This window comes from Callospermophilus lateralis, chromosome 3, assembly GCF_048772815.1.
Source record: "Callospermophilus lateralis isolate mCalLat2 chromosome 3, mCalLat2.hap1, whole genome shotgun sequence".
In the NCBI taxonomy this organism is placed as follows: Eukaryota; Metazoa; Chordata; class Mammalia; order Rodentia; family Sciuridae; genus Callospermophilus; species Callospermophilus lateralis.
The window spans coordinates 3,165,530-3,185,981 of NC_135307.1; the positions used below are offsets into that span (position 1 = coordinate 3,165,530).

Sequence of the window (20,452 nt, forward strand, 5' to 3'; positions counted from 1 at the left end):
GCAGGGTCCTTCAACCCCAGCTTCTGCTGGGGCCCCGGCCTCTCAGCACAACCCAGTCCACTGCCTCCCTCCAGTTCCAGAAGCCCCCAGCCCCTCTCCCGGCCACTCAGAAGCCATGGGCCACCTGCTGGACATTAGCTCCCGTCATGTGACAAGGGACTGCAGGAGCTCGGGGAGGGCAGCCACTCCACCCGAGGCTCAGGAGGGCTCTCAGCACCGCCCCGGTCCTCGGCAGCCCCAGGTCCATGGCAGGCTCACCAGGTGCCCTCACCCATCTGGCCAGGCCGTCCTCACTCTGCAGACAGGGCCCTGACAGAGGCAGCAAGCTAAAATGAGGTCAATAGGGGCCCCGAACCAGGGTGACTGGCATCCTTGTAAAAGAGATTAGGACACAGAGGACCACACAGGGCCAAGAGCACCATCTGTAAACCAAGGAGAGCGACCTCAGGAGGTCAGTTCTGCCCACACCTTGGTCTCAGACTTCCAGCCTGCAGCACTGTGAGAATAAACTGTAGCTTCAACACCCGGGCTGTGGCCCTCACTACAGCCACCCTAACCAACCAGCGCAAGGCTGGGCACTAGGGAGCCATGGAAGGTGCATGAGCAGGGGAGGGCTACAAGCAGAGCTGTGCCTTTGAGAGGTCATTCTGACAGTGCAGGCCAGGCAGAGGGTTAAGGGAAGGGTCTTCACCACCCCCCATATCCATAACCCCCCCCCAGCATCTGAGGGCACTCGGGCACCATGATTGGCTCAGCCAAGCCCAAGGCCAGGTGCTGGAGGCCAGTAGCCGCTTAGCAGAACATGCTCCAGCCTCCCTCATCCAGACCAGGCAGGACTAGGTGACCCCACTGGGCACAGCCTTCCTGCGGGCCTCAGAAGGCTTTCCGCCCGGGTGGCCTTTCACACCTAGAGTAAGCTCCTCCCAGCCAGTGCCCAGAGGGAGGCGAGTGGTGGAGTGCCCCGTGGGGCGGAGCCGGCCCTGCCCCCTCCCTGTTCTCCAGTGTGCCAGGGTCAAGAGGCAGTCCCCAGGGGCACACTCCAGGGACCTTCCTCCAGCTACACCCCACCCAGAGCGTGCCTGCCAGGGCTGTGGGAAGAGGCCTGGCCACTCCTTACCCTGCAGCAAAGGACCTGGGGCCTGGCTCTCCCCAGTGTCGCCTCAGGCCAACCCCGCTGCACCCAGCCAGCCCGAGGCCAGAGGCCACAGAGTCCTGGCGCCCAGCAAGACCAAGACGGTGGGGGTCCTCACTGTACCCTCACCACAAAGGCCAGGCCCACACGGGGATGAGGGTGAGGAAGGCCCGGCCCCAGCCACACCATGACACCGTGCCTGTGCACCTCCCCCGGGAACAGCCTGCTGCTGGCCTGGTGTCAGGCAGGAGGACAGGAAACAGGCTGAGTTTGGATATGGTCAGGGGTGGTGACCTGGACAGCTACTGCCCCAGGCAGAGCAGAAAGCAACAGAAGAGAACATGACTCCCTGTGGGCTCTGTCCAGGGACAGACAGGTCCTGAGCTGCTCCCATCTGCCCCACGGAGGGGGGACCCCCACCCCGCCAGTCCTGAGGGGAGAGCCTCCGGGACACAAAGCTCTGCGTCCACCGTGCAGCCAGCATTCACTGCTCAAGACCAGCCGGCTCCAGCTGCCCCATGTTTGCATAATCAGCATCTCACAACACCCCAGCCCGCCTGGCTCCTAGCACCCAATGTGCAGTGCCGTGAACACACAGGAAGCTCTCCCGGCTACAGCCAGGCCCCCAGAGCCCCTAGGCCCAGAGTGGAGTGTGGACATCTGGCACTGGCTCTGCGGGAGGGGAAGGGAGTGTGGGAATGGGTGACCTGGGGGCTGGGGCTGCACCCCAGCCCCCAGCTCCTGCCAGGACTCCCGAGCTGGACACCACGTCCATGGGTCCCGGGCCTCCTGCTTCTGGTCCCGAGCTCAGGATTCTCTGTGTCCATGAACTGGGCTAGTCCTGGGCAAATGAGGAGGGGCTTCAGGACCAAAGGAGCTCAGAGAAAAGGTGGCAGCCCCACCTGGCACCTCCAGAGCCCTGCAAGACACTCATTATGGAAGTGATCAGTGACAACAGCTTTGAGCTGGAGCAGGTCGGGCTTCTGGACCAATTAACCCTAACCATCCCCAGGCGCTGACCCTGCCCCGCCCACCACTCCAGGCCAGGAAGAGTCCTGGGCTTCCAGGGCCCCAGGATTCCTCCAGGGACCTGATATTGGCCTGGGGGCAACAAGTCCCTGGCTCTCTGGGAAGGACTCTGGGTGGACATCACACACATTCAAAGGGCAAGGGAGGGCGTCTCCCTGAAGGCCAGCTAGCTGCTCCTGCTGCCCTGGGCACCCCCCGCTCCACTGCCCACATTCCCACATGGGGGGATGCAGCCCCAGCCCCCAGGTCACCCATCCCCACACTCCATGTCCCGAAGGTCACCCTCCTGAAGGGGACCCCTAATCCCATCTTAAGGTGAGACAGAGGTTGGGCCTGCACCCGTGTCCGGCCCCTGCCCACCCCACGCTGAGGCTCCAGGCAGGGTGGTAGTGGCCTGGCAGTGCTGGCCCAGAGGCAGGGTCTCCACTGCTGCCCTGCCCAGGCAGCATGATGGCATCCACTACCTGGCGGGGCTGCTCAGCTGGCAGGGCCCTGAGGGGCCAGGCTGGGAAGGGAGTCTGGGAAGGGAGCATGCTAACCCCAAGCTTCCCAGCCTACACTGAGGGGTGAGCAGCATGGGGCAGACCCAGGGCCCAGGCTGGGGCGGGGCCAGTTCTGATTAGGCTGGGCTGCGATTGATGCCCTGTAGCATGTCCAAGGCACAGGTCTGGACTTCGAGAAGCATACTGAGCTGGAGGAGGGTGGGATGGGGCGCACAGGTACAGCAAAGGTACCGCTGAGGGCTGTCATGTCCCAGGCGTGGGGACACATGCAGCGGGAGGGCTGGGTTTCAGGAAGTCTCAGGACTGCCCATTAGTCCTGCTGCCGTTCTAGCCCCTCACTCCACTGGCTTCTGACGGAGCCCCTGGGGTGTGGGGTGCACAGGCTGGGGATGCAGCCAGGCCCGGGCAAGAGGACCGGTTCCCACAGTCCCCAGTGTAGAGGCAGTTGAGGAGGCTGGATCTGGAAAAGGCTAGCTGGATGGACCTGGACCCTGAAGGCCAGGCAGAGGGCCACAATGACCATTTGGCTGGTGCTCTGAGCCAAGTTAGGCCTCCTCCCCAATTCCCAAGTGGAAATCCTGACCCCAGGACTGCAGATTGTGACCAGGTGACTAAGATCAACTACAGTCACTAGGGGCCTGTGACCCAACATGGTGTCCTTATAAGAGGCCCAGACACAGACCGGCCAAAGAAAAGACCCTGTGAGGACTCAGGGAGAAGACACGTCTGCTCCAGGAAAAGGCCCCAGGAGCCGGGCTTGGCCTCCAGGACTGAGATGAGCCCAGCGTGTAAGCCAGGCCAACTGTGGCAGCTCGACAGGCAGCAGCCAAGGCGGACAGCGGTACCAAGAGGGGAGGCTGAGGCTGCCGTTGGCCAGTGAGAAGGCTCACGCCCAATCTGGCTGGGGACCCGGCCCAGGCCCCCTAGGAGCCTCCACTCCCTCCCACCCTCCTCTTCCGATCCTCTCTGGAGTCCCTGCTCTCACCAGGGCACAGTCACACCCCTGGCTTCGCCCCTTGCCCTGCCCACCCCACAGCCCAAGGACCTGTCCAGGGAGGCGGAGGCTAGTCCCCAAGAGCCCCATCCAGCCTGGCTCCAAGTGCCCAGCAGGGGAAGGCTGGGGACAAATCTCCTTCCCTGGCCCACCCCAAACCAGCCTCTTGCCAAACACAGTCAATAAATTATTCAGTTTGCAAAATGCCATTATGTGTGAGTTTACTTAATTGAATAGAATAATTTATGGTAAAATCTGGGGAGAAGAAGATCGATGAGGAGTGGCATAGAGGGATGATTGAGTTTCGGTGAAGGCAATTTGATTTTTATCCCTCATTATAATAATGTTAAGGGGAAAACATCAACTTGGGTCAGAATCAATATTTGCAGAGTGGCTGGACCATGAATTTTAACTGGAGGTGGTGAGGAGGTGGCCGGGCGCATCAATAATTAATGCCGCGTCTGCCTCCGCACAGTGCGGCTGGGTTTGGGTACAAATGCCTGCTACCCGCGGACTTGCTGGTGATCATAAAAGATAATTTAGGAACAAGTCTGTTGATGATGCGTGTGCAACACGCCCAGCGTGATTCAGGACGCAGCTCCATGGCTGCCCCACAGATCACCCCAGAAAGATGGTGCCCAGAGCACTGCTGATCCTCCTGCGAGGAGCCCTGGGCCAGGGAGCCACGAGGCCCGGCCACCGGTGTCAGGTCTGATTCCCAGATTAGCCCCTGTCCAGACCCCATCCCACCTACCACCCTGCACCCCTCGCCCCCAGAGGCACTGGACCGGCAGCTTGGTGGGAAGGCAAGTCTGAGAGGGGGGGAGCACAGGGGCCAGGCAAGAGCACAAGACCCAGGGCAGGTCACCTGGGCTCAGCAGCCTCCATCCCTCCCCTGGAGAACAAAGTGGCATCCCTGCCACCCTGGCTCTGGGTCTGAGTGCTCTGGCCCCAGGAACTTCCTTGGCTGGTGTGTTCTGTCCAGACCCCACCCACCCCTGCCTCAGGTGTGCGTGCTCACACCTGTAGAGAGAACGCAGGCGTGGGAGATCCCCAAGAGCAGCTCACTGAGCCCAAGGCCTCAGCATCCTGCCCGCTGCACCAGAGCCTCCCTCAGCACCCCACAGCCTTTCTGCACCCCATTTGCATGTGGCTGCCCCCAGAGCACCATACGATTTGACCTTAGACCTCACGACAGCCTTCCCTTTTCATAGATGAGAACACTAAGGGCCAAGGAGGCAGAGGGCCTTGGCACCAGCCTGGCAGAGCCAGCCTCAGGTCTGCAGGATGCCATCTTCCACCCTCACCAGACAACCTGGCTTCCCCAGTGCCACTCCCAGGGGGCAGGGCTCTGCTCTAGAGGGGGGCCACCACAGCTCTGCTGACCTGGCAAGGAGCCCAGTCACCATTTCAGGCCCTCTTGGGGACGAGGGTCCATCTGCCCCATATGGAAAGGAGCTGCAAGCTCTCGGCCGTCCTGAGGAAAGGCCTCCAGGGGCCTGGGCACACTAGGTAATGCCAGGCCCTCTCCCCAGCCCTGGGTCCAGAGTGACGGAAGTCTTGGTTGTCAGGACTAGCGGATGCGGAGGTGGGTGGGTGGTGGTAGACAGAGGGAGGAGAGATGGGTGGATGAGGGATGCAGACATGGTTATATGGGAAATAGGTGGGCAAATGATTGACAGAAGGAGGAAGGAAGGGTGGGCGGGCAGGTGGGTAGAGGGGCATATGGGAGAGAGGACTGGCCCCAAAAGGACGCGGACCATACTAGTGCAAGCCCCTCAGGTGGGCTAGAGGTGGCGACCCAGCTGCCCTCCCCAGCTTCTAGTGGCCTTCCGGCCAGCCAGCACGGAGCAGCCTTCGGAGGAAGCCCAGTGTGGCCGAGAGCGCTGCACCCCCTCCACCTACACCGGTTCTCAGCACGAGCGGGCAAGGGTGGGCCAGGGTGGGCAGATACCAATAAAGGGAGCACACGCCACTGTCACTTGTCACACAAAGGATGAGAGAAGCAGGCAGAAATGGCCTGGAGGGAGACGCGGGGCAGGGCAACGGCTCCAGATATGAGAGGCCCTTGGTCTCAAAAAGGGAACAAAAGCCACTGAACCAGAGCCCCTCAACTGCTGACACCATAGTGCCCCGTGACCCTGAGCCCTGACCCTGGTCACCCCTGGCCCATCCCCTCCTCCCCCAAACTTGAGCCCCCTCTCTGGAGAGCTCTGTCCCCACCTGGAGCCCCCATCCCCCCACCGTCCTCCTCTCCCCACCCCCGCCTGCATCCCACGCACCGACCCTCCCGGCTGTTTCACGGGCCCCTGATGTCACCTTCCTCCTGCCCCACCAGAGTGCAGCGCACATTCAACCACTAGCCCTCTGAGAAACAGCACCTCACCCAAGTTCAGTATCAATGTCGCTGTGGGAAAGGTGCATGCACACAAATCAGAGTAAGAACAAGTGGGTGCGTGGCCATGCCTGCAATCCCAGCGACTCCAGGCTGAGGCCGGAGGATCCCAAGTTCAAGGTAAGCCTCACCCACTTAGCAAGACCCTATCTCAAAATAAAAAACAAAAAAGGGCCAGGGTGGAGCACTACCGGGTTTGATTCCCAACACCACCACCAAAAAAAAAGAGGAAGTAAAAGTACCATACTCTCCACTGTGGACTCCACCTGCCCGATGGTCACAGGGACTGGCGGATTCACGTCTTCACAGCCAGCCCCGTCGCTGCCATAAATGTGATCCGACAAAGGAAGTCACATCTTTCTTTCAAATGAAGTCATTGTCACTAAATGTGATGTGTGACTCACTGTTCGACCATCTCCAGCCTGCACACAAATTTAATTCATTCAACCAGCGCGCCGTGCCAACCCCCCAGACTCTAGTTAGCTTCCACGCTGTAGCAGGGATCGGGACATGATTTGATTCCACGTTATTTAATGACAAATGTGTTTAGCAACTGGCTTGAAAAGCTTTAAAACATCCCTGCGTCTTGCCAGCCAGAGGAGCTGGCGCCCAGCGCAGCTGCCTGCACAGAGGAGCACAGCCTGTGTCCAGCGCAGAGGCCCTCCCAGAGCTGCCCTCAGGACACCACCTGGGGCCATCGGAAGCACCTCAGCCTCAGCAGGTCCCCAGACAGGGCTGCCACACCAGAACCGTAGGGCTATGCCGCCCACCAGCTGGGCCTCCTCCACCCGTCCTGGGCCTGACACCGCCCACTCTGCCCATCTCCCAGGCTATGCACTGCCTGCTGGAGGCTTCCAGCCCCACCCAGCTGCCAGCTCACCCCCAGCACAGGCCTAGGGAGTTAGAGAAGAGCAGGGACACTGTGGCCTCTGTCCAGCCTCCTGCAGAGCAAGCGCCCAGGTCGTCTCACACGCTGACCGCTGCGTCCCCAGGCAAGCAGGAACCTCTCCTCCATCCTGCAGAAGAGGACATAGCAGCCCAGCCAGTATAGAGCTGAAGGCCCAGGCCACTCCAGGGCCCATGCTGGGGTGACATGGAGCCACACACCTGCTGCTCTCAACCCAGGTGCCCAGCCAGGGGGCGGCAAGAGGGACAACTGCTCCAGGAGAGCAGAGCCTCCCTCCTGAGCTGTAGGGTCGGCCGAACCTCTAGAAGCCATTTCTGCCACCGTGGACTTGACCCGTTACCAAGTGCCCACGATAAATGCCCAGGTCTCAGCCAGAGGCCACAGGGGGCTCAGTTTTTTTTCCTTAAATAAAAGAACATGCATAAGAGACATAAATGGCCTTCCTCCTGCCCCGCCAGGGGTGCCGGAGGTGGCCTTCCGGTGAGGCGCAGGGAAGCAGGCTGCCTGGTGAGGTGGAGGATGAGATAGGTGAACATCCACAAGAAACATGAGTCAGACCAGCTAGGGGGCAGCCGGGGCTGACCGGCCGCAGGAAGCAGCTCGGAGCAGGCCGACCGCAGGGCGGACAGGGTCTCGCTTCACGGTGAAGGAATGTTCTGAGTATTTTAAATGGAAAGCTGGGTTATAAGCAGAGCGTTGCCTGAGGTTTTCGGTGAAAGTCCTGCCGTACCCTGGCCCTGCTTGTCCCCCGCCTTGGCCCTGGGTCTCGGTGGGCTTGCCTGAGAGCCCAGGTCCTGACCTCCCCTTGGCAGTAGGGTCTGGTTGGAGGTGCCGGGGACAGACACACTTAGGCACTGTGAAGAGGACAAGGTAGCCCCCTCTGGGTGGGGCACATGGAAAGAAGTGAGTTGGGAGGAACAGGGAGTCCACAGGGCCGAGGTGCAGATGCCCAGGGGCTGACGGGATTGAAGGTCTGGGGGACAAGGTGCCCCATGGGGAGAAGAAGCCAAGGGGCAGGGCATGTAGAGTGCTGAGGGCCCCCTGAGGCCAAGCGGGCAGACCCAGGAAGTGCTCAGGGGCTGAGAGCAGCCAGGGAGCGTGGAGAGGAGTGGGGACCGGACGTCAAGAAAGGGCCAACCGGGAGCCTGGCTTGGAGGAGGCTGCCAGAGCTCAGTCCTCCGACCTCGAGGTGGGGGGGCGGGGCTGGCGGCCCATGCTGGGGACCCCGCCAACCCCCTGAGCACAGAGGGCCCTGGCTGACGTCCTGGAGCAGGGCTGGGACACACCCTGCCTCACTCTGCCAAGGCTGCTTTCAATGTCCCCTCCCTGCTCTGGAGTTCACACCCGTGTATTGACACCCAGGTGGGCTGCTGGGTGCCCTTCTCACACCTTGCAGAGAGGGGCTGGGGGAAGGGCAGCCAACATCGACCGCCACCGACACCCAGGGGACGCCACCCTGAGGCCCCTCCCCAGCCCTGGGCCTGCCCTGGCTGGGCTTCACAGACCCGAGGGCCCTGCTGCAGGCCGAGGGGGCAGAGAAGCCCCGCCCAGGCCTGCGAACAGCCTCCCTCTTTCTCTCTGAGCCTGAGGCAACGCCACTCCCGTGAGCTTTGCCTCCCTGGACTATAACACAGGTGACTCTGGTACCAACTGGGCCTGGACCAGCAGGGCTTTACAATGCCCATGGCGAGGACCCGGCAGAGCGTCCTGTGTCCCTGCCTGCACCATGAGCACTTTAAGCATATTTTTCTACTTCCCAGATTGGGAAGGGAGCTCAGAGAGGGTAAGTGGCCATTCCAGGTCACACAGCCAGTAGATGCAAAGCCTGCTGTGGACCCACACAGTGTCTGCCTGTGCAAGGGTTACTGACTTTTACCACCTGCCAGGCCCTGCCAAGCCCCTCACTGAAGTCACACCCTTAGCTGACCCGGGAGAGGGGCATGGATGCTTTTCCCTGTTTTCAGAGGAGCACACAGTGGCATAGGGAGGTTCGATGGCATCCCTGGGGTCACATAGCTGAGAGGAACTTGCACCCAGACAAGCCGCGGGTCCAGGTACTGAGGCCCCCCCGCCTGACCTATCTATCTGTGACCTTGGACGAGGGGCCCAGGGACGGTAGGCAGACACTGGCAGGCCCTGGAAGGTGGGGTCCCAGGCTGAGCCGCCGCTGCCCCCCCCCACCCTCCCGGGCCTGGACGTCGAGAGCCAGGAGGGCTGCCTCAGGCTGACTGGTCCACACCCTGCAGGGGCTGAGAAGCAGCGCCACACGCCTGCCTCAGTGCGGGGACCCTGCCCAGCCCTCACCCAAGACATCGCAGGACCAGGGTCATAATTTGGGGGCTCGGGTGCAAAACTGGAGATGCCGGGCTCTGTCCAAGCACCGTGAAGGAATTCAAGGTGATGGTGGCTGAGCAGTGACTGCATGTGGGCCCAGGGCCACCAGGTCAGCCCTGGCCCTCAACCCCCGTCCCTCTAATCCCACCCTGCTCCCCCTTACCCTCCCTAACTCTTCCTCACCAGCGCACAGGTCTGCCCCGTGGGACCCTGGGAAACCCCCAGGGTCTAGGCCACCTTCCCCAGCTCCAGCAGGGTGAGGCTGAGGGGGCTGTGACCCCTGGGACTGCCCCCCAGGACTCCCAGTTTTCCCCGCACAGCTGTCAGCCCTGGGGAACAGACCCCAGGCCCTCCGCCACCCCACTTAGGGGCCTCCCGGGGACCGGGACGGGCAGCAGCAGTGGCGGCCTCCCCTCCCTGCCCCTCCTGGGCCCTGTCCCTCTGCCACCCAGCTGTCTGAGGCCAGGGGTCTCCCTTGAAGCTCTCCAAGGCAGGAGCTCAGCTGGGGAGAGGGGACAGCCACCAGGGCCCTGTAGGGAGACGGATGGGGACAGAGAGGCTCCCCTCCACCAGACAGAGTGCGGCCCGTCCAGGGCTGCCCAGCACAGGTGGGCTCTCCTGCTGCAGGAGCTGGCCAGCAAAACAGAGGGCCGATCCAGGGCACCCTCAGCCTCCCAGCACCCTCAGCAGGCCCCGAGCTCCTGCAGAGCTGGAAACCTCTGCGGTGGGCAGTCCCGGCCTCCCCAGGACCATGCTCCTCAGTGGGCAGTAGTGGAGGGCCAGGGCAATTGGCCGTTGAGGGCAGCAGCTCTTAAGCTGGGGGAGAGGTGGTCCTGCCCACCCACCCCAGAGAGCCTGGAACCATCCAGGGGCAATGAAGCCAGCTCATACCACCGTATGGGGGCCAGGAGAGGTGCCACAGCACCCCCCATCTCTCCCCAAGCAACACACGGCTCACCAAGTGCACTCACCTCCCATAGGCACCCAGGCCGCACGGTGGTTTTCTCCTAGGGAGGACTCAGGGCTCAGAGAAGCCAACTCATTCCTTGACATCACACAGCATTGCAAAGGAACCAGGCTGTACACCAGCTGTATGGAACTCGAGTGTCAAGAGAGGACCTACGGGGTGCAGCCAGCAAGAGTGTTGACTGAGCCCAAATCCCACCCAAAGAAAGCCACACTCTTAGGTAGAAAGAGAAAACCCAAACAGGAACAGTGGCCACACCTGGAGTCCCAGCAACTCGGGAGGCTGGGGCAGGAGGATCACAAGCCTCAGCCACTTAGTGAGGCCCTAAGCAACTTAGTAAGATGCTGTCTCAACATTAAAAATTAAAAATACAAAGGTCTGGGGACGTGGTCAGTGGCCAAGTGCCTCTGGGTTCAATCCCCAGCACCCCCCAACCCCACCAAAGAAAAGAAAAAACACAGCAACTGCCCCTTACAGTGCTCAAAGCAGTGAACCTGTCTGGAGGGTGGCTCGGGACCAACCCACTGAGGGACCGAGATGGCGGTGGGAACATGTGCTCCTGTAGGCACAGGAAGCCTGGAGGTTTGGAGGGGCCAAGGGGCCAGGGCCAGGGGTCTCCCTTGAAGCTGGTCCAGGCAGCTAGCCACTGCAGGAGCCAATGAGGCTTCTGTGGGGCTTTGAGGAGGGGCTTCAATGGGATCCAAACAGGGGTCAGAGGCTGGGCACTCCAAATATGTCCTGGCGGGAACAGATGGTGACCAGCAGAGAAGCAAGCACCAAATGCAAGCCCAGTGGCAGCGTGCCTGAGAGCTCAGCCATGCCGGGGACAGGTGTCCTGCTAAGGCCAGCTCCGGTCCCAGGGCTGGCCTGCTCTGACGTGTGGCATGGCCCTGCCCACACCTCAGGGACACCCATCCTGCATCCTCGGGGGCCTGGTCCAGGGTGGCCCTCTCTCACCAGCTCCGCCGCCTCCAGCACCAGTGGCTGTGTCTGGCCGGCCCTCTGGCTCCGCCAGGCTCGAAGCAGCAGTGTGCCCCAGACAGGAGTGACACCAACCCACCCTGGGCCCTGCTCTGGGGAGGGCAGAGGGCAGCCTTGTTGGGAAGACAGAGGCTGGTGCTGGTGGAACCCCTGGCACCTGCGCAGGACCCTGCCCTGTGCAGGCCTCACTCCCGCCTCGGCTGCCGCTCCACAGGGTTGGGGCCAGGACTGGACCGCCCCGCGTGGAGCTCACAGGTGCAATGCTGAGGCCCCGCCAGTGGCTCTGGCAGCAGGGGACGGCCTCCGCTGCTCCAGGACGAAGAGGTCCTTGCTGCCATTGGGAGGTCCTGTGCCCTGGGAGCCTGGGTTCCCTGCAGACAGGACCAGGTCTTCATCTGCCAGCTCTCAGCTCAGTGCAGCCCAGCGCCCAGACTGTGCACTGGACTGTCCCCCAGGTGGCTATGAAAACTCCCTTCTGAAGCCAAATTCCAAGGCTCCTGGGAAAGTGGCAGCTGGAAGCCAGTGCCTCCCGTCCTCTCATCCTCCCGTCCTCCGCCTGGGTCCAGATTGAAGCTGAGCAGGCCTGGCTCCAGGAAGCCCGGCAAATGCTGGATGGGAGGCTGGGTGGACGGGCCATAGATCACGCCAGCTGTCCCCATCTCAGTCGGGGCCCCTCGCCTCATAAAGATGCCACAGGCCTGCGCCAGCTCAGCCAGACCCACAAATCATCGCCGGGTGTGGGATTTAGAGCGTCACCCTCTGCCAGGCGGATCCGCTCCCCTGGACGGCCACCGAGGCTGAGAGAAATACAGCCTGTCTTCCCCGGTGCTGGAGAAAAGGGAGATTTATTCCACACCACAGAGCCGGGTCCGACGGCGGGGACGACAGAGGCAGCCCGGCGGCTGCTCCTCCTACAGGAAGGGAAGTCAAGGCGTGGGGTGGAGAGCACCTGCCCAGACCCACGGTGCCCTGGTGTCCAGGCCCCACCCAGCCTCCCCCAGCACCCCTGGTCCTGTCAATCTGTGCCCGGGCCACCAGACCCGGGCGCAGGGTCTCTGTGAGCAGCAGTTCTCTTGGACAGGAGGGCCGTTCCATCCCCTGCACAATACGTCTTCCCAGACGGTGACGAACCAGGGACCGCAGCAGGAGCCTCGGGATGGGAGCAAACCCAGGGAGAGGAGTGGCCTGCTCAACCCGCCCTCGCCCTGCGCCAGGGCCAGAGGACACACCAGGATATGGTCTGGCTGCAGGTGGGCTGGCAGGAGGCCTGTGCCCCAGGCAGCACAGCCTGTTTGACCTCACAGTCCCAGGAGAAGAGGTGACGGAATGGAGACTGCCATAGGGCGGTCTCACAGGAGCCGCCCCTGGGGTTCTCAGGGACGTCACTAACCCTCCTCCAGCCTCAGGGGAAGGCTGGACTGCCCAGACCACACCAGCAATTAGACTCCATGACGCTGGCACAGTGGCCAGCCACCACCTTCCATCCTGCCCTGCCCCCCACTCTGGGCACCAAGTTCACCATGAGGCCCAGGCCTGGGCCCATCAGCCTTGGGCAGCCACCCAGGATTCCTCTCTGTTTGGGTGCCAGGGAACAGACTCTGGACTTCAAAGACTGAGTGAGGGGCCTCTGCTCATGGGAACCTAGTCATGGGTGGAACAGTCCCCACCCCCAGGAGCCCCCTGCTGTCCAGGGAGCCCAGACCATGGGGACAGGAAGACCTACACCATGTGTTGCTCCTTACACCTGAGGGTTCTGAGGCCTTCGCTTCCCAGAGGCCTCATCCCTCCTGTCCACTCAAATCTGTCACTCCAGAGACCCCAGCCGAGATGACCAGACCTGGGGGCTCAGCTGTCAAGGAGGGCTCTGCCGAGGACCACGTGGGACAATGGGTCTGAGTGCGGCCTGCAGGGCTCAGAGCCCAGGGAGTGGGGCTCACCCCTCAGAGGCCTGCAGGGTCCTGGTGCCTGCAACAGGCTGGGCCAGAGAAGGGATGGTGGCCACTGAGAGGGCTCCCGATGGCCAGAGCCGGAAGCATCTTGCATATGAATCTAAGTCGTGTGGGACAGAACTCAGAATAGACAAGGAATACCCACAGACCCCACGGAGGCAAGCAAGGAACTGTACAGCTAATGGGAGGAGAGGCTCGGGAACCCCCTTCTGTCTGTGTTCCACCCTCACAAACTGTGGGGTCCTGGCTGGGGTCCTGGGCCAGAAGGACACAAGACACTGAGGCTGCCTTCCGTGGTTAGCAACGCCCCTTCCCTTGGTCAGCTGTGACACGTGCGCCTCGCTACTGAGGGACACGTCCCAGGGCAGCGCCTGGGTACATGGAGCGCTGCACGATCTTCAGAGTTCCTCCATAAAAGGAAAGGAAAGTTGATTTTTTTTAAAGATGACTGAAAAAATACAGCACAGCAAAGGCGAAGGCTTGACACCCCTGGGGCGGGTGAGAGACTTGGGCAGGGGACGGGGACTGGCGACTCCCAGCAGGACATCAAGGGAGGACCCCTGGAGGGCCCTTCCCTGAGGCCACTGATGTCTCCTGCCTGGACTCCATGGAAGGAGACTGCCTCCCTGACCTGTCCTTGTCCAAGGGAGAGACAGACCTGGGCTTGGGCCTCAGGGTCCCCAGTCATAGCCTGGTTGGGGACAGGGACTGCAAGGCCACCCAGCCGGGAGTCCTGAGTGGGTCCCACCACACAGGCCTGCAGCCTAGGAGCCTCTCCTGGCTCCCAGCCGCCTGCCCAGGACCCCGCTGCACACCACCCCCACGCCTCTGCTGACCCACAGGAAGGCCTGGTCTTGGCTGGCCTGGGGAATTCCTTCCCGGCCCCCTCCCAGCCTCCGGGGCTTCCTGTGTGGAAGTGGGCCTGGATCCCGCCTTGCTAAACACAATGTCAGGAGGGAGAAATCTCCTTTGGACTTCCTGTTTGCCCGGCCCCAGAGCTCCTGTCCCAAATAAGGAATAGCCATCAGGCTCTTCACCCCAAGAGGGGCCCTCTGGTCACGGAGGGTAACGTCACAGCAGAGGTCTCTGCAGATTCCCCTGGCGCAGGGCCACTTTGTCCCCTGCTCAAGCCTAGGACCACAACCACAGAGCCAGGGCACCCTGCACCGGAGGCAGCCAGCACTGGCACTGGGGGGAGACAGGTGGGGACGGGCCAGCGTGGACACACACATACAGTCTGACACTGGCCAAGAGGAAACCGAGGCTCCCTCCCACCCCTGCTCCAGGAGGGCATCTGCGGCAACGACCTTGCTGTTTACTGGGCCCAACACCTGCCTGCCCAGCTGCCCGTACTCGGCACAGAGGGTCAGAGCCCCAGAGAACCCCAAGATTTACCTTGCTGCCCTTCCTGGGGGACAGGTCAAGAGGAAAACCGGCCCCCCTGCCCCAGGGGCTCCCATCGGGCAGGGAAGGAAGGGAGCCCAGCTGCCCTCGGGCCGTCATCTGCCAGCCACAGGGCTCTGCTGCCAAGTTGGCCACCCTTCCCGTCCATCCCCAGAGCCCAGTGCCCAGCACCATCCCACCATCTCTGCTACTTCCATCCCCACTGCCCCCAAGCCATCTCCCCATGGCTGGTGCTTTGGGTCATGTCTGCCACTTCTGAGATGGGGACCCTGAGAGGAGCTCTCAGGCCTGAGGACCCAGGTTCTCCCTGGAAGCACACACTGCCCCAGGCACCGGGGTGCCACAGGGTCCCCAGCCCTCTGCCCCAAGGGAGAAGTCTGCCCGGGGCATGGGCCCTGGCTCCTCCTCCTCCCTGCTGACCTGTCCTTGGAGAAGGGAGAGTAGCCCGCTGGGACAGCAGGCCTGGGGCACTGGGCAGGACCAGCGCCTGCAGCGTTCTCCTTACTCTGGGAGTAGGAAGGGCAGGCAGCTCCCAGGGCCCCCCACAGTGTGGCTCCTCCTCACCAGCCTGCCCCCACCCCAGCTGGGGCCTCTACCCAGCCCCCCACAGGCCCTGGGAGCCCCTCCCCACCACACCCCATGTGTCCCCCAGTGCCAGGGCTGGGGTGGGTAGGGCAAGCAGAGCAGGCCCTGACTCGCTGGGTGAGTCAGGCGGGCACCTCGCCCCAGGGGAGCAGATGGCCTTGTGCCAGGCCAGCACTGTAGCCGTGAGAGCCACCACTTGAGCTGCTTCCCGCCTGAGCCCCGCACAGCCCAGGCAGGCATGTGCCTCCCCTGGGCCCTGGGTCCCCGGCCAGGCCCCTGCCTCCTCCCAGACACTGACTATCAGCAGCTGGCTCCCCACAGCCTTTACGCCTGCCCAGGCTCCAACCCGTCCCTGCTTCACGGAGGAAGACACAGGGAGGGGGCTCCAGTGCTCCCTGCACCTCGGCCTCAGCTCCCCACCCCGTGTTCAGGGAGCGGGATGCACAGACTCCTTGCAGGTGGCATTAGGCGCCCACGCTGCCTTCAGCCACAGTCAAAGGCTGGGTCCTGGGTGGCTGCAGCTTCCCCATCCATAAAATGGGTGCGCTGAGGTTCCCTCTGCTCCCCACGGGGTTCCCAGCCAGTAATGACAGGGCTGAGGGCTTTGATGTTCCAGATGAAAGGCCACTAAAAGCTCCCAGGCCAGCCCAGGACAGGGGATACCTTGTCCAGAAATGCAGACACCACCCTCCTAGACCCCGCCTGGGCTGTGGGAGTGGGCTCCACCTGGCCAGCTCCAGGGCCAGCCCACCCCACTTGGGCCTGACCATAGAACCCCCGGGCCAGGACAGGTAGAGTGGATCGGAAGTGGCTCCCAGAGAGAAGCAGAAGGACAGGGGAGGAGGCTGGATGGTCTCTGCAGAGGGAGGGGATTTGCCCAGGCTCCTGCCTCCCGTGCAGCTGCACGGGTGAGCTGTGCCGGGCAGTGCATGCTGGGAGCAAGAGCCCAGGCCTGACTGCAGACCAAGGGACAGGCAGGCCCTGTGTTTAGCCAGCACTGTCCCCAAGTGAAGGGCCTCTGTGCAGAAGGTCAGTGGTCAGCACAGGCACCAGTCACAGGAGCGTGGGCTTCTCAGCCTCCCTCCTGAGCAACGTCCCGTCCCACCCTGTGGTCCACACCCTGAGCTCCCCTCCCACTGCAACTGAGTCCTCCAAATGCAGACAGAGCAGCTTGGATGGCCTTTGGCTGGTGGCGAATGACCTTCCCAGAAGTCTGACATCTGCCAGAGCCAACTCTGGCCTCAGAATGGGAGAACGGGGCCTGGGAGTAGGGCCAGCCCCGTATCAGCTGCAGCAGGGAGCTGGGGTGGGGCCTAGGAGTGGACAGCCCTGCGACCTGAGCCACAGTGGCCACAAGACCGGGACCTATTTAAGGACAACAGAGGGTCCAGGGTAGGTGTTCTGCAAACCCTCAGGTGTGACTTGGGCTCCTTGGGCTGCTTCTGCCCAGCCAGACCTCCCTAAGGAGACTCAGCCACTCAGCAGTTGTTCGTCCTTCCTTCAGCAAGGGCCCCTGGCCCCACTGGGGCCCAGCCTCATGCTACATAGGGGTATAGGAATAACTCAGACCCCACCCCACCCGGAGGGCCCCACCGAGGCTGGGAGATAGGCAGAGACCACACACAGTGTGTAATGCCACAGGGAGGGGCCCAGGCAGCAGGGCCACCAAGGAGAGGCCTGTGCTTACCACCTAGAGCCAGGAGAGGAGCACCCGGCTGAGCCAGCCCTGGAGCAGGGGCATCCTGGGCACAGGGGCTGCCAGGACACAGCTATGGGCAAGGGGCTCCCTGCCCTCACCCTTCCCAGAATCTGTGCCAGAGCCTGGGGGCAGCAAGTGGTTGCCCAGGGCCAGGACCAAGGTCAGTCTCAGGTGGAGCAACCTGAGGCCAGAGGAGCACAGACGGGTGGACACCCCATAGCAGCCTCTGAAGCCTGCATGTGGGGACACTGGTATGGGCGTGCAGGCGCACACAGTGAGAGGGCACTGGAGGTGCCTCACCCAGGTGGACGAGGAAGTGCCCAGGCCAGGGAGTGAACGCTCGGACTTCAGGTCAGTGAGCTCCCGAGAGCCCAGCAGGCAGAGGCCAAGCAGCCAGGCCTGAGCCTCCCCTCCCTAACACAGCTGCTGGCCCTGCAAGGCGGGGTCTCCTGCCAGCTCTGAGTGTCCACAGGTGTGTGTCTGTCTCCTGGGAAGGCAGGCAGGGAACAAAGAAAACCCTCTGAGGGGCTGGTGTCACCTGTTTCAACTGCCATCACCAGAAGAGGGCTGAGAACCGGCCCAGCTCCAAGTCTAGCTCCCCACCCAGGCTCCGGACCCCACAAACTACGTGGGGCTGAGAAGAGGGCAACTTGGGGGGTCAGAGAAGAAGCATGGTTTGAGTCCCAGCCTCACCTGACGGTGTGCTCACCTGACCGTGTTCCAGAGTCCCTGGGAGCCACAGGTACGTCCCTCCCATGCCCTGTGGCCTCCTCGCCCAGTGACTCCTGGAGGTGGCACCCTGGGGCGAAGGACAATGAAATGGAACCTGGAAACAATGGGTGCATCTTTTATTCACAAATAAGAACTGTGGCGAGATGCCACCTACACGCCTGTACAGAGGCCTGAGCGCCCACAAAACGCACGGTGCCCAGGAACGCGGACGTGCCGGGCGGGGCATCCCTCGGCTTGGCAGGCACCGCTGCTCTGCACTTGGTGCCCCCACCCTGCCCAGGGTGCCCCTAGAAAGAGCCCTCTCCAGCCCAGGAGACTTTCCATAGAAAACCATAAAAACATAGATCATTTGTCTTCAAATTCCCACTGCAAATCCGTGTTTGTAAGCAAAACAATACAAAAATAGGAACCCAACAGAACCTTACAAAACCCACCCTGCTGTCGGGACTGGTTTTTTGTGTTTTTTTTTTGTTTTGTTTTTTTGCTGTGGTTTTGGTAAGAATTCCTGCCGTGGAAGAAGGCAACATGTACCCTTGGTTCTGTCCTCGCCCGTGCCCTCGCTCGGGACACAGCAGGGTCCTCGAGGAAGGGAGGGGACTCGAGGATGGTCTTCCCACTCGGGAGACCCCACTGGCGCCGACCACTCTGCCAAAAGGAAAGGCTATGAAGGAAAAGGACCCGGTACTGAAAGAGCTGGTGAGCACAGGTCGGTCCTGCTACAGAACTGCTTGCTGCAAGGGAGTGGGTCAGACGCAAACGCGACTGGCCTCCACGGAAGCCACCAGGCCGCGGCCAGAGCCCACACCCCGTCTGCTGGTGTCTGGAGTCCATAGCACCAAATGTGAAAAGAAGCAAAGTCCAACTCAAGGTCAAAGGCACTTGCGTGGCTGTTCCGTGGCGACAGTCTTCCGGTCTCTGCGCACCCACTTGCTGTCCGCGGCCAGCCGGCCCTTTCCTCCCCACGCTCCGTCTCCCCTCTGAGCCCCCCATCCTGCACAGACCCCACATCCTCCTCCCTCTAACCCCTAGACATCCTCACGCCATCCACGTCCTGTCCTCACCCCCTGAACACCTCCCCCTGTGCCCAGTGCCCGGCCTCAGACGTCCACCTCCTGCGGCCCCGGCATGGTGGCGGCGGTGGCAACGCTGATGTCGAAGCAGGTGACCATCATGACATGGGCTTTGCACAGGTTCACACACTGCTCCAGGGCAGCTGTGGCCCGCTCCAGGGCCACCAGGTACTCAGCGGACTCAGGCTCCAGCTCCGGGTCCACCTCAACTAGAAGGTGGGACAGGGTCAGCCAGGGGCCAGCAGCGACCAGGCCCCACCCGAGTCCCTGGCAAGGTACCCGGGCCCATTAGAACCTCCCCCAGCACTGGAGGGCAACTAGAGGGCAGGGCACAGCTGGGGAGGGTCCTGCTGCCCAGCAGTGGGGGGGCACTCACACTGCTCCAGCCAGCGGCCGGGTTCCACCATTAGTCGGCCCTGGGTCTCAGCCAGCTCCTCACACAGGTGGTCACGCTTGGCCTGCACCTCCCGAAGCCGCTGCTGCCTGCGCTCTGCCAGCCGCAGCTTGGAGCTGACACACGCGGAGCCCTGGCAGCAGGGGACAGGCGCAAGAGGCCTCAGGCCTGGCCCATAAGCAGTCACGGGCAGGCTGTGGCTTGCTCCCAGGGCTCCCAGCACCCTGGCCTTGGCCATGGCCTCCCTCCACCCACCAGGCACACATGGGGGCCTCATAGACAGGGTAGGACCTGGACCTGTGGGGGCCACGCCCAGAGCTCCTGGGCAGACAGCAGGGACCACCAGAGGCCCAGGGCTGGCAGGGCTGGCTCCTACCTTCTCCACATCCTGGGGGGCCTGTGGGAAAAGAAGGTGAGGTCAGAGGCTTGGCGAGCCCCAAGGATACACGGCCACCCTGGCTCCCAGTGTCCAGCCCCAAGCCCCACGAGCCCTGACCTGGGCAGGGTCTTCCCGCAGGGGTGGGCGGTGCCGCTGCAGGCGCTGCACATCGTCGATCTCATACACCTTAATCTCAAAAGGCTCCTTCAGAGCGCCAGCCAGCGGCGGCAGGTCCACCCACTGCCCTGGGAGGCTGGGCTTCCGGCCCAGGGCAGCGGCGTCAGGCAGTGGGGCCGGAATCAGCCGTCGCCGCTGCAGACCTGGAAGGGAGAGCCAGAGCCAAGCGCTGGTGAGCAAAGACCAGGGCCCAGCTCCAGCCCTCTGCCACCCGCATAGCCACACCACTGCCCACAGCAGCAGCCACACTGCCAGCCTCCCCCGGGCTACCCTCCAACCCCTGACTGGTCACACCACCCTAGTAGCACTCCCTGGCCCCACTGCCCAGTCAGGGAGGGGCCAGAACACTGTTCCCTGCAGCCTTGGCAAGGGTTTCCAGGTAGCTGGGACATCACGCCCAGGCTCTCGCCTGGCTCCCTGGGGCCCAGCCGGGGGACTGTGCTTGGACAGGGGTGAGCCCACCTCAGGCATGAGGATCAGAGGAGACACACACGGGTGTACCAACCAACTGGGGGCCTGTGCCCACCCTGTGCCAGGACGTCCAACACTTAAACTGCCAGGGACCTGCATCTGTGAAGACTCCTTCCATCTGTCCAGTCCCTGCTGACCTATGAACTGCCCAGGCCCCCATCCTATCCACCAAATGCCCCAGGGGTGCTCGCAACTATCGGGGCTACGCACCCGGGCACCCTACAGGCCATGCCAGAGACCGCAGCTGTGAGGTGCCCTGCAGAGGCCCGCCGCACGGGAGCCAGCATGGGCTGCTGGGAAGGCAGGAGCCTGCACGGGGCGGGGGGCAGGTGGCACCCCAGCGGCACTGG

The 20,452-nt window shown here is 62.6% G+C and overlaps 1 protein-coding gene across 1 annotated transcript in view; it reads right to left on the reverse strand.

The window, feature by feature from the left end:
* Positions 1–18,629: 18,629 nt before the first annotated feature.
* Kif26a (kinesin family member 26A) overlaps positions 18,630–20,452 on the reverse strand; it is a 34,847-nt gene continuing 33,024 nt past the window's right edge. Inside the window, exons 13-16 of the mRNA XM_076849547.2 lie at positions 19,572–19,774; positions 19,452–19,472; positions 19,058–19,208; positions 18,630–18,890 (exon numbers count right to left, since the gene is read on the reverse strand). Coding sequence (XP_076705662.2) covers positions 18,709–18,890; positions 19,058–19,208; positions 19,452–19,472; positions 19,572–19,774 — 557 coding nt within the window. The 3' untranslated portion in view covers positions 18,630–18,708. The remainder of the gene's footprint in view (positions 18,891–19,057; positions 19,209–19,451; positions 19,473–19,571; positions 19,775–20,452) is intronic.